Below are 12,817 nucleotides of genomic sequence, written 5' to 3'. Positions count from 1 at the left end.
GAGGATTGGCTACCCTCTGCCAGAGGGTGGGACCAAGGCCTATGAAGCCAAGTTTAGGGCAACACTGGCATGAGGTTGCTCTGAACTGGTCACAGAAGTGGGAGGGACAGTAGTGGGCCTTTAGCAGAGAGCTGAGTCTCCTTCCTCTGCCCATGGCTGAAACTTCTAGCTGATCCCCAGTCCCTTGAATAACCACCCCAGAGCTGGATGGAGTAATCACATCTGGAGCTTCTTAGTAACCAGGTCTGTCTCCTCCCAGTGACAATCTTTGTCCTCGGAACTGTCCTGGGAGCCGAGGGGCCAGGATTTCTAGTAAGAACTGAAGAAGTTCATCTCAGGTCAGAGTGGCAATTTGTAAAATCTTGCCAGAGGGGCCCTCCCTGGTGGCGCAACAGGTTAAAGCACAGCAGTATGATGCTAGAAGCAGCCACTTCACGAGTTCAATCCCCAGCCAGGGAGCTGACCCGCATGGTGTTGCTGCTCCCCTCAGCAGTGTACTTTATAGATCTGCCTGTTCTGCACCCCGCTCTGTTTCTGGTGAATCCTCTCACCGCCCCTGCACCTCTGGCCTGTACCCCAGTTCTGTATGCATAAATAAATTAAATTTTAAAAAATCTTGCCAGAGGAAGCTGGGTCTAGAACAGACAGGTACAGGACAAGCGGAGCTATTCTTTAAGAAAATCACAACTTTCCTCTTCCACTCATTTCCGCCAGCTTTAAAGACTTGAAGTGAAAGTGGGTGGTCCTGCAGTCACTGCTTGCAGTCTCAGGGGGTATCACGAGTCCAGAGCTCTGCTCTGGTCTTTGGGTTGAGACCTGTATTCCAGGGCGAGCGCTTCTTCAGGACCACCATGTAAATCATGAGCAGTTGTGCAGACTGCACACGGCACAACTCCACACTACTACGTAAATGTGGCAAGAACAGAGATTCGGCCTGTTTTGCTCATGGATATAGCTCAAGTATCTCGAGCACCTGGTAAACACCTAAGAAGATCTTTGGTGAGTATATCTGAATCTCTCTGGAGCTGGGCAGTGCAGAGACCCTAGCATTTCTGGGTGGAGCAGGAAACAGGGCAGGGAGGCCTTGCCAGTGCTACGAATTGTTTTCCAAGAGCTCAACTGCAAATACCGCGTGGAAGCACTCATACACCTTCTGAGCCGGGCCATGGGGAGGGGCCTGGCCCAGGGGAAATTTGGAAAAGGGGCTTCAGGCTGTCCAACCTCAGCCATTTTTGAGATTCCTAAAATGGTTTCCACTGGGTCAAAATCACTGCTTGAAAATAAATCCCATTCCCAGCCAAACATGGTCTTGAGAAGAAGTCACTCAGCCCTCACTCCCCCCTTTACCCCCCAAGGAAACAGAATCCAGATCCTTCCAGGTTCTATTTCAAACCTCTCCAGTGGGCCACCTCAGGTGACCTCAGTTCTCTGGCCTCTTCTTTTGGGCCTTGCTGGCTGCCTACAGCCTCTCCTGGTCTCTGGGGCACCCCTGGACTGGGGACATGCTCCCCTTCAGTGAGATCATGGCAGGATTGGCTAAAAGTATGACCTCTGAGATCATACTGGCAAGTCACTTAACCATCATGCCCTAAAATGGGCATGAAGTATCAATAACAAATAACAGCCAGCAAGTAGTAAGCAGTTGCTATGTACCAGGAACTCCTATCAGCACTTGACCTACACCGGTGATTTAATCCTCACCCAGCCCTAGGGGGAAGGTACTATTACCCTCACCACAGGGCACAGAGAGACTAAACAACCTGCCCAAGGCAGCACAGCAGAAAGCAGAGCACACCAAGGAGTTAGGTTCTGATCCTCCAAGCCAGTTAGGATGAAAGCGGGTTCCGCGGAAGGCAAGCGAGTGTCAGTGGCTGCTGTTAGTGTTTGTATCATCTCCCACCCTAACTCCTGAAAGTCTCCTTGATCCCAGATGGCTGCTCTGCTTGCACACCCCAAACTCCCAGGGTCCTCAGCCCCCGGCACGCTGACCCCACTTGAGCCTGAGCACACTGCCCGTATCAACTCAGTCTGTGCCTTCCAGTCAATTGTCTGCACGTCCTCTCTCCACGGATGGCTGGGGCATCCACTTAGCCCTCAAGTCCCCAGGGGCAGGGAACACGGCAGAGGGAGCTCAGCATGAAATGACACAGGTCTGGGAAGACAGCGAAGCCAGTGCCTGCCGGGGCCGCTCAGGTGTGGGCCCAAGTCGGCCAGACTGTGGTTCCCTGGCCTGGTTTCTTGCCCCACCACTCGGCAGAGGTTAAAGGGGCTGGAGTCAAACTTAAACAGTGCACAATTATTACCATGAGTACCAGCAGCAGATGGAAAGCAGGGGAGTGATGAGAAGAGCGTGACTTTTTGACAAGCTTGGATTCAAATTCTGGCACAGCCGCTGAGCTGTACGTCTTCAGAGGAGTTATTTTTACAACCTCTCTGAGCAGGAGTTTCCTCAAATAACAGACTAATAGTGCCGCCTACAAAGGGTTGTCTAAGATGCTTGCCAGGAACTTGACACAAAGCACCAGGCACAATGCCCTGCACAGAGTGGGCACCCAATAAAGTGTCCGTGGCAGGTGGTCATTTGCTGCTCAGGAAGCCAGAAGGCCCTGGCTGCAATTTACCTGCTCACTAACCATGCAACTTCTCTCCTTGGGCCTCATCTCTCTCATGGAAGAAGAGGACTTACATGGGTGATGTGGAAGCTTTGGCATTTCGTTGAGTCCAAGACTTTTGCAGCCCTGAGGCTCAGGGATTTGGCCTGAATCTTCTAGAAGATCATGGGTGTCCACACCATGAAGCCACTTAAAAGCCAGAACAAACTCCTCTCCCGGAAGGACTCATCAGAGTCTCTCCTGCCCTGCTTGAGGACACACCAGTTTTGCTACTCTTCTTAGCACTGGGTGGGATCTATCTATCTCCCAAATCTACAAGCCATGAAAAGACTTAATTGTGGTGTGGCTTAAAGATGGAGTCGCTCAATAAGGGAGAAGAAAGGAGAAAAGAAACAACCCCAGCGTGAGGCCAAACTCCACACGGCCCCTCCCGTTCTCTATATATATATCCGCCCTTGTGTGTGAGAGCAGAGCGGGGAGGCGCTGGTTAGTCCCCATGACACATGTTAGGATGAATCAAGATGCCTTCATTATGTGTCCACTTAACGCTCATTCAAACATGCCACAAAGTGGAAGTAATTAAGGAATCTGTGTCAACCTCAGGGCGACCTTTCCCAGTGCTGCAGCACGTGGCCTTACACATGTGGGCACGTGGGACGTCAGCCCTGGCTTTCCACATTAAGAGCTGCAGGCAGCCTTGCTCTGGCACCAGCCATGGGTACCGTCCGCAGGGGGCAGTGAGGGGCTCTCCAGTGCCAGGTGGGTGAGTGAGTCCGGGGCACTCAAGCCAATGCCCGCAGGTTTGGGGCTTTCCCACCGGCCCCCGTGGTCAAGTAGGAAGGGCAGCTCATTGTGGATGGTCTTCAGGGCACACGGAGTCACCCCAGGCCCTTCCTTGGTGGCAATGTCTTTCCACCCTCCGAGATTATTCAGCCTCATCTGGACCTGTTCCCAGGCACAGTTAAGAAAGAGGTGCACAGGTAGCTGAGAATGTCTCCAGCCTTCTCCTGCCCCCCTCAAGGACCCTGCCCCTCCCCCAGATGCAGTGGGTCTGAGTGTCAGAGAGGACTCTACTAGAAGGAGGGCAGGAAGGCCACCGCTCCTTGTTGGCAGACGGAACACGAGACACACTCTGGAGGATACACAGTCAGCACCCCTGTGTGAGTGAGGGGAGCGTGGCGCACTCAAGCCCCCGTTGGGCACTGTTTGGCCAAACGCCTGAGCTAGAATGGGAACTAGATGAGGCCACAGATGAGACGGGGTGCCTGAGCTACAAGAAAACCAAAAAAAAAAAGTGGCCTGCTTTCTCTGTGTACAGATTGATGTGGAAATAACACAAGAGCTGTGCTGGGCCAGGTGAGTGACATCTATACATGACACGGCACCCTCAAGGCACGCCATTCTCCTTCTACAAAGTGGGGGGCATAAACCCAGTTCTTCCTGGTGCTGCAGGGCCCTGTGGGAGGAGGGTGCCTGGCGCCCTGGTCAACTCTTACAGGAGACTGCTCAGTGGTCTTCAGGCTGTCCACAGGCTGAGCGAACGAAGGGGCAGTGAATGGGCGTGGCATGGCCCTGTGGGGCCTAGGCAGGGAAGTAGGGTGTACAATGGAAGCCTTCAGTTGTCTCCTTTCTTCCCTGTTCCCCCAGACTTAGAAGAGCACAGCCTCCTCTGCAAAGCCCGGGCAGATCCAAATCTGTCCCCCCAGCCAACGAGTCAGAGCTCGGCGGAGCCTTGGCCGAGATGGATGGATCGCCATGACAACTAGCTGGGACTAGAATAGAGGCAGCCGGAGAACCTTGCTCCTCATCCCACAGCCCCTTGCGGGGAGCTGAGGGTCCTCACTTTCCTATGTAAAGCCCACTCTCAAAGGTGCCCCGGTGCTTCAACCCATAGTCACCCAACCTCTGATCTGCCAGAATATTTGCAGACCTGGCTGGAGAGGGGTGTTCCAGCTGACAGGTCCGGAAGCCAGTATGCAGCAGACGTGAAAGTGAGAGTGCTCTCATCAGGGCGTCAGATAAGGATGCCTGCCGAGTGCCTGGCTAGGTGGGGAGCGCTTGGCTCAATCAATGTGGCACGCACATAAGGAAGCCATTACACTAACAAAGCTGCAAATGTAAAAATAGAGTTTCACATAGTTTCCTGGTTACCACATTCTAATTTGGATGGTTTTTCAGTGCCAGTGAAGTTTGGTTTCCTTTGTCCCTGCCATGCCCTGCGTGTGCACTTACCCTGGGAGGGGGCAGCCTGCTTTTAGATGCCTGCTCTTTACCCCAAGGCCCTCCTTCACAGGGCGCGTCACTGCTCTGTTTTCAGGGTCACAGTGCCCCAAGGTCACTGCCGGCAAGCAGCCCCACAGAGGGCTCCGAAGGGCCCAGCTCCCAGGTGGAGAGGGACACGGGGCCAGCAGGGGACAAAGGAAGCAGGACTCACACACCACCTGCGTCCTGTGACATCAGGCCAGGCTGTTTTAAGTCCAGTTTGCCCACCAAAGCAGGATGCTGAGAGGAAGCTGTAAGGCTTAGACCCTCTGGACAATGCCAGGTTTGCCAAAAGCAAGTTGATCCCTTTCCTGGAGCAAGCTTAACACTGATTGCCTGCAAGGTGATCTCCTGTGGGTCATGACTATCTACCAGGTACTTTTTTTTTAATTGTAAGAAAAGCAACACACAGCTAAATCTTGCTCAGAAGTTAGAATCTGACCTATTAAGGGCCTGGCCTACTGTACACAAGGCTTTCAACTCACCATTCATTCATTCAGAGATACCTACTGTGTGCACAAGGTCTCACCATTCATTCATTCACTCATTCATTCATTTATTCAGAGACGCCTACTGAGCACAAGGCCACAGAAGACACTTCACAAATCCATGGCCTTAGAGTTCAGGGGCTTCCTCGTGCCTCTCTCTCATTCTAGTTCCGTGAATGGTAGTTTGTGCATCAGGTGACATGTTATGACTTCAGGATGCCACAGGGATGGTGACATGCATGGTGACATGGTTACAGTGGCCCTGAGAGAGGCAGTGGCTGTCAGGCAGTGAGCCAATGGCTCTGGACTGATTCCCTGGCTCCCGGCACCTTCATTTTAAACCTGCACTTTGCTTTGCTTTCGGCTCTCCATCTCCCAGCTTGTTACCTTTCTGTCATGCCTCAGTGACTCCCGCAGCCTGGACATCAGAGAAACATGGTGCCCAGAGGTCACGTTCTGCTCCAGACCTTGAACTGTGCCTCCACTCAACAGATCAAGCCTGGCTTGAGTCAGTGCTCGAGGGCCAACCCATAGACCAATGTCTCCTTGTTTAGTGACATCACTGCTTCTTCCATGTGGACGAACTGCCAGCCAGTGGCTTCCCTATTCGGAGGACAAAGACCTTCTCCAGAGCACTTACCCACACAGAAGCTCTCCGGGGTTCTGCCGGGAGGGCCACAGCAGCCATCAGAGGCCCAGCTGCCTTGGGGGAGGGGGTCAGGTTCCTGGTTGGCCTGCAGCCTGTGGAGCAGAGAAGGGTGGTCACTCATGGTGAAGGTTGTCCTGGCCTGGAAGTCTCTCTGTGGGTCTAAGGACACCCCGGAGCTTGGCTCCTCCTTTCTGCTGGTGTCCCACACCCTCTGGGTGTGCACTCCAGCAGGGAGCAGGCCTTCTGGGAAAAGTTGGGCAGAGCGAGAGTGGGAGAAGAGGGCACCAGGGTACTGGATGGCCCTTACCCCATGGGGCAGAGGGATCCCACAGTTACCACAGGACTTGGATCCCTAGTCTTGCACGGACCCTGCCATCAGTCCGGGCACATGCATACAGCTAAATGCACGCACACAGGCTAGGTCCCTTGATGCTGATGTCTCTGACGCTCTCTGAGAGCTCGGCACACACAGTCCAGGCATCAAGGAGGTGGGGGAAAGGGAGGGATGGGCAGAGCTGGGGCCACCGACTCCAGGGGAAAGTAAGCCCATGCTGGGCCACTTGTGGCAGAGGAAGGAAGGGTGAGGTCTCTGGGCACCAGCTCCCCAGCGCACACAGGCCTGCGAGCACAACCCCAACCACACAGTCGCTCCCAGGAACAAAGGCTGTGGGAGCTTTTATTATAGGCAATTACCCTGGGCTCTGGGAGCTGGCCCGCCCACCCCTCCGCCAGCTGTCTCCAGCTAAATGGACCCTTTGGCAGCTTGGCAGGAGGGGGAGGGGAAGCTGTGCAGGCAAGAGGGAATATCGAAGGCTGGTCCAGGGGAGGGGCCGTCCAGGGGACAGGAGGGGCTCCTGTGTTACTGAGAGTTGTCTCTCTCTCTGTCCGGTTTTCACTTTTTTCAGCACCTAGGTGGGAGGCCTCTAGGCTAAGAACTCGCTAGGCAGGCTGAGGCATCTCCTCTATGGTCTCACTCGGTCATAGTCAGCTGGTGGAGGAGACGACTCTGAGGTGTGGGTCATTCTGGTGTCTGGGATTGGGAGATGTGTCTGAGCACGGCTGAGCTCTAGGTGGGTGCTTGGGATGGGGATAGGGAGGGTGTTCAGAGAAGGGGGTGACCTTGTCTTGTCCTTGGGGTGCTCAGTGTACTGGGGTTGCTCACCACATGTTGCTACCAAATTAAATGCTGGCCCAGATATATGAGGGTCAGGGGGACTCAGGCAGAAATGAGCGTGGGGCTGGCCATATTTTTTTATTTTTTTTTTAATTTATTTCTTGATGCATACAGAACTGGGGTATAAGCCAGAGGTACAGGGCGGTGAGAGGATTCACCAGAGTCAGTAGAATAGTCAGAATAGGCAGGTTGATGAAGTACACTGCTGAAGGGAGCAGTAGGTGAGACCAGAGAGGTCTGCACACCATGTGGGTGAGCTCTGGGGCTGGGGATTGAACTCACACTGAAGTGGCTGTGGCCAGCTTGCAGTGCTGCGTCCCAACCCGTTGCACCACCAGTGAGGGCCCAATAGTAGGACATTCTACTGGGGACAATTCCAGATAATCCCATAGTGTTGACATGACATGGTGTGTGTGAAGAGCTAGGGAAGCGCTGTCTGGCCTGGGCAGGCCGGCAGCAGCCAGGAGTAGTTTGCTATGGTGTTTATGATGCATCAGCTTGAGGCAGGGGTCAGGACTTCTGGGTCAGGACCCCATCCAGAACAGACCCAGTCTCCAAACTCAGTGATCACCTTCAACACAGACAGGCGACTGCCTCTCCCTCACTTTTCAGATTGAATGGACAGTACTGTCTGGGGGAGGGGGGTAGTTGGGTGAAAAATGAACCAGAGAGCAAAAAATAAGTAACCCTGACACTGATAACTGACCCCTTCAAATTGAAGCCTGATGGCAGACCAGGCTGAGGAGGAAGGAGAGAAGGATGGGGCAGGGAACACCGGGCAGCTGGAGAGCAGTGGTTACTGCAGGGACAGTGGCTGAGCAGAGAGAAGTGAGGCTAAGACCTGGTGGGGGCAGACCAGGGGGTGTTTACACCTTCTCTGGCCCAGGGAGTAGGGGCTGCCAGGGGGAGGTGGTGGCTGGGTCAGAGCAGAGGCAGGAGGAAAGTGTCCTTGGGGAGGCACACCCAGGCTTCTGACAAGAGATGGCTCTGGAGGACGCAGCAGAGAAACTTCGGACAGGCAGTTCCCTGGAGAAACAGGCAGGGCAGGACCAGGCTGGACGCCGTGTGGGACGCCATTATTTCTGCTTCTGCCATCAGTTGGAGCTTAGCGTAAGGCCCGGGTGCCAAAGCAAGAGGGGAGCAGATTTCCACGAAAACGGGAGGTCTGTGGCTTCTAGGGAGCAGATGGCACTTCCTTGGCTCTGGAACTTGAAAGAGTAGCCCAGCCTGGCCCTGGGCAGAGTTGCCCGTGGTGTGAGCTCCAGGCCTCATGGGGTGTGCAGGACTCCCACCCGGCTGCCTGTAGGACCCTTGGGGTGTCCTTAGTCTTAATCTTCCCTTGCCCTAACAGTGACCCCACCTTCAACTCTACTGCAGGACCTGAAAGGAGCAGGGTCCAGATGAAGAAAACCCCCATTGAGGGGGAGACACACGTTTCCATTTGGGTTCTAAATGCAAAGATGCATTAAATGTTTGTTGAGTGAAGGAACATGATCTGTTTAAGGTGCACTGAAATGTTCAGAAGAAATAATTCCGACCTCTTTGGAAAATGTCAGATTCTAAATGTGCTCAGGGATTTGTAGGGTAGATCATATAAAATCTGCAACAATTGAATGCTCAGACACTTTTTCCCAGAGAATGAATTCAAAATGAAGGAAATCAGGTAGGAAAAGAAAGTCAACGAGCCCATAGGGAAATGCTTTACTAATTGGAAAAAACATTCAGAGAAGGGCTGCCCTGCTTTTCTGCTTTCTGGAGTTCTCACGTCAGCTGGGGGACCTAAGTCAAGGGATCACCAGGGATGCCATGGGAGTCAGGAGTCACCAGGGAAGAGTCGCCCTGGGTCAGGGACAAGGCTGGAGTTTCTGCTGGAGAGGCTGCCTTATAGGTCATTCGTAAACCTCTCTCCTTGCTGGAAAGTTCTTCCCACTGAGCTTCAAATCTCTGTGAAACTACTTCTAACCACCACAATGTTGACTCAGTTCTTTGGAGCTGCACCAAGAAAATCTAATTCATCTCACAACACGACAGCCCTTCAAATATTTGAAAACAGCCCTCAGACCCTCTCTAAGCCTTCCTTTTCCAAAGCAAACTGCTACAGGTCCTTTAATCATTTTTATAACACTCTTTTTGAATCCCACACCAGCCTATCTGTCTTTCTTTAAATGTGCATCCATTTCCTTTTAAAGTGCGCTGTTTGCAACTGAATGTGATACTCTAAATGAGGCCTGCACACAGGCACAACACAGTAGGACTATTACCTTCCTTGTCCTAGACAGCTGCTCCCTGCCGCGTCAGTCACTATGGTCTGAGTGCCTCAGTCTTTTCAGAGATCGAGTCACAAGGTCCCAGCAGCTCCCTAACCCCACCTCCCAGACACTCTGACGCCACAGAGGCCCTCAGCATCCAGGGAACCACGAGCAAGCTTTTCTTCACCCAAAATGTAAGTGTGAGTTTCTTCTCAAATTAGCACAGGAAAAAAAAACACCCGGGACACCAGGTTAATCAGGCGGCACTAAATTTGCATATGAGCATTTCTTAGCTGTAATACTCTACTAAACAAAAATTTAGTTTTCTCAATGTGGTCATTTCCTTGAAGAGTGACATTTTTATTCTAAAAATGTCATTGACCCAAGTGTTTGTTTTGCTATGGACTCAACTCTCCACCTCTGAAGAAAGCTAAAGAGACCAGCCACCGCTGCGGCCGCAGCCCAGTGTGACCATTTGAGAGACATTACTGATCAGCCTCGGTACGCCAGGCCCAGGGCAAGATGGGAAATGGAGAGGGAGGGCGAGAGCGGGACGACGGAATGCCATGGGCAAGCGGCAAGGGTGCCGGTCACTAAGAACCCAGGGCCGTTAGTGTAAGTCCCGGTGGGGCAGGGGTCCTGGATGAGCTGGACAAAGCTCACCCACTTGCAAATCTGAAACTTAAGCACCCACGGGTGCTAATCCACAGGCCCCTAATGCCAGCTCATCATTTCCCAGGGAGTAGGAGAAAAAGATATTTAAGGGATGGTTCTTGGGGGCCTTGGCTGGGGCTCTGCAGTTGAGAAGGACCAGAGCTTGGGTCCAGTCCCCCTTTTTTCTTCCTAATCCCATCTCCATTCTCCAAAACCTCAACTCTGCAGGCCCCCTGCTTGATGTCTGCAGTCTGGAGTCCTCTGGTCTCCACCAGCCACTCAGCACCAAGGCCCTTCCCCCCTGCCCCCAGCTACTCCCAGCTACCCCCTCACTTACCTGTACTGGAAGGGGGCCACCGTGGCGGTGACTGGCTGACTCTGCGTGTGGGCTGAGGAGAAGCTGATGGTTCCGGAGGCGGGGGAGGAGGGCTTGCTCAGCCTTGGGCTGCAGATGGGAGAGGAAGCCCCTGAAGTTACCCCGTCACCAGGCTCCAAAGATCTGGGGACCCCTGAGCTTCTAGAGTTGACATCTCTTTGGTCTTTCCCTGGACAGTTGGGAGGCTTCCGACCTTCAGGTATTTGAGCTTCCCCGCGCGAGCTCATCCGAGACGGGCTCCTGCCCCGGGTCTGGAGGATGGGGATCCCTTCCTGGGCCACCTTCTTCTTGCCCTGCGTGCTCTGTGGCTCTCCAACTCTTCTGGACCCTGCCCTGCTGGAGAGGGCAGCTTTGGGGGTTGCTCTGGGACTGCTCCATGGGGAACTGGAGAGGCCTTCGCTCCGCTCAGCAGACTCCCTCACCGCCCTGGAGGCTGTGGGGGACCCTCTCCCCCGTGAGGCCCTAGGAGAGGAGCTTCTGAGAGGGCCCGTGTCTTTGCTCAGTCTTGGAGAAGCCGCCCGCTGGGGGCTCGGCGCCAGGCCAGCCTGGCGTGGCCGCAGCTGGGGAGAGGCACCAGGAGTATGAATCCTGGTCTGGGAGGCGGCTCGAGGCACAGGGATGGAGGAGGCATAGTGGGGGCGGCTGGTGGAGTTCACATTGGCCATCCCATTCATGATCAGTGAGGCAGGCGATGTGGACTAGCGTCCTGCAGGGAGAGGAGAGAGGAGACTGTTAGGTGCTGGTCCCATCCCGGGGCATTGGTGTTGGGTGCAGGGAGAGGCGCCAGCAGCCAGGGCAGGCATGGGGACCCAGGTTCATTTAACGTTCTCTGTCTGCCGAAGACTGGGGTCAGAATATCCTCTCCCAGCCGCTCCCCCTTGGATCCTTCCTGGGACCTGCATCTGGGAGGCCCTGCTGGCGGTAAGTCAGCTTCTTTGTGTCCTCAGTTTTCCTCTATGTGTTCCTTCCACTGGCCACTTAACCTGACACCTGCTTCTACCCTGGAGACCTCTTTAGTAGAGCGTAATCTTCCAGACCTCACTGGGCCCCAAAATGGGTCAATCGGTCTCCCCAAATCATAAACTTGCCAACACCCCCCCACTCCAGCTCCAACGACTTGACTCATCCCATTCACTGGTCTTTCTCCTTGTGACCTCTCCTGGTCCCTCCCCACGAACCCCATCCCTGCAGGTACTGGCTCATGGGCTTCATTTCTAGCCCATTCCCTACCCATCTCTGCCAGGGGGAGACTGAGCTCTGCCACCTTTAGGTGAGTAGCCCACCTTTGGATCAAGGCAGAGCCCTCCAACAGCCCCCCGGCCCCAGCAGTTGAGCCCTTGACTCGGAATTCTCCCATCTCTCTTCTGTATTTTCAACTGCTCCTCCTCTTCCCCTCCCAGCCATGCTAATTAATGAGCTAATTGATCTATTAATCACTTTCACTTCAAAGGGAATATGAAGCAGTTTTCAAAGACACAAGCAACCAATTCCAGATAAAGAGTTAAATGTATAAAATGAAATCGTAAAGAATTCGCAGAACACATGCACGCATGTTTCCATAATACTGTTGTGGGAAAGGCTTTTGCAAGCACCACATCAAAGGCAGAAATCACAAAGGAAAACATTGGTAGATTTGAAATGCAGAAAAATTAAATTTTCAGCGCAAAACCCTTTCAAAAGCTTCAAGTCATCAATAAGCCATAAAAATATTTGCAGCAAGGAGTTAACACCTTTGCAGAGAGGGCACACTGCTGAATCGATAGAAAAGAGCCAACTTCCCATAGCAAAAAGGGAAAAGACTAATGCGAGAAATACACAAAATAACAAATACAATTGGGAAAAACACACACACACAAAAATTCATTAAAATGCAAATTTAAAAAGGTTTTGTTTGTTGCTATCAAATTTACTATCTTTTAGAAAATAGTATCCAGGGCCTCCCTGGTGGTGCAAGGGGTTGGGTCTCAGCACAAGGAGGCTATGGGCAGCCACTGTAGCAAGAGTTCGATCCCCAGGCAGGGAACTGACTACAGGGTACAGCAGGCCTCTCCTGTCTGCTCCCCTCAGCAGTGTTTCAGTAGAACTGCCTGTTCTGCTCCCCACTCTGTCTCTGGTGAATCCTCCCCCTCCCTCCCTACCCCCCAAACACACAGTTCTGGCCTATATCCCAGAACTTGGGTGCATAAATAAAATAAATCACTTTCTTTTAAAGATTTTTTAATTATTTATTTGCACATACAGAAGTGGGGTACAGGTCAGAGGCTCAGGGGAGGCGAGAGGCTTCACCAGAGACAGAGTGGGGAGCAGAACAGGCAGATCTACGAAGTACACTGCTGAGGGGAGCAGTGGGCGG

At 53.2% G+C, this 12,817-nt stretch overlaps 1 protein-coding gene across 4 annotated transcripts in view; it reads right to left on the bottom strand.

Moving 5' to 3' along the window:
- The window catches only part of NAV1 (neuron navigator 1), a 160,729-nt gene extending 149,564 nt beyond the window's left edge, over nt 1-11,165 (bottom strand). For all 4 annotated transcript variants that reach the window (XM_004685497.2, XM_012726826.1, XM_012726827.1 and 1 more), the window contains exons 1-2: nt 10,426-11,165; nt 6,003-6,103 (exon numbers count right to left, since the gene is read on the bottom strand). In XM_004685497.2, the coding sequence (XP_004685554.2) occupies nt 6,003-6,103; nt 10,426-11,138 (814 nt within the window). In that variant the 5' untranslated portion in view covers nt 11,139-11,165. The remainder of the gene's footprint in view (nt 1-6,002; nt 6,104-10,425) is intronic.
- Nucleotides 11,166-12,817: the final 1,652 nt, after the last annotated feature.

Source organism: Condylura cristata, unplaced genomic scaffold, assembly GCF_000260355.1.
Source record: "Condylura cristata isolate star-nosed mole 26May11 unplaced genomic scaffold, ConCri1.0 scaffold00018, whole genome shotgun sequence".
Taxonomy (NCBI): domain Eukaryota; kingdom Metazoa; phylum Chordata; class Mammalia; order Eulipotyphla; family Talpidae; genus Condylura; species Condylura cristata.
The sequence above is the reverse complement of the archived record's forward strand: the minus strand, read 5'-3'. Positions and strand labels throughout refer to the sequence as shown.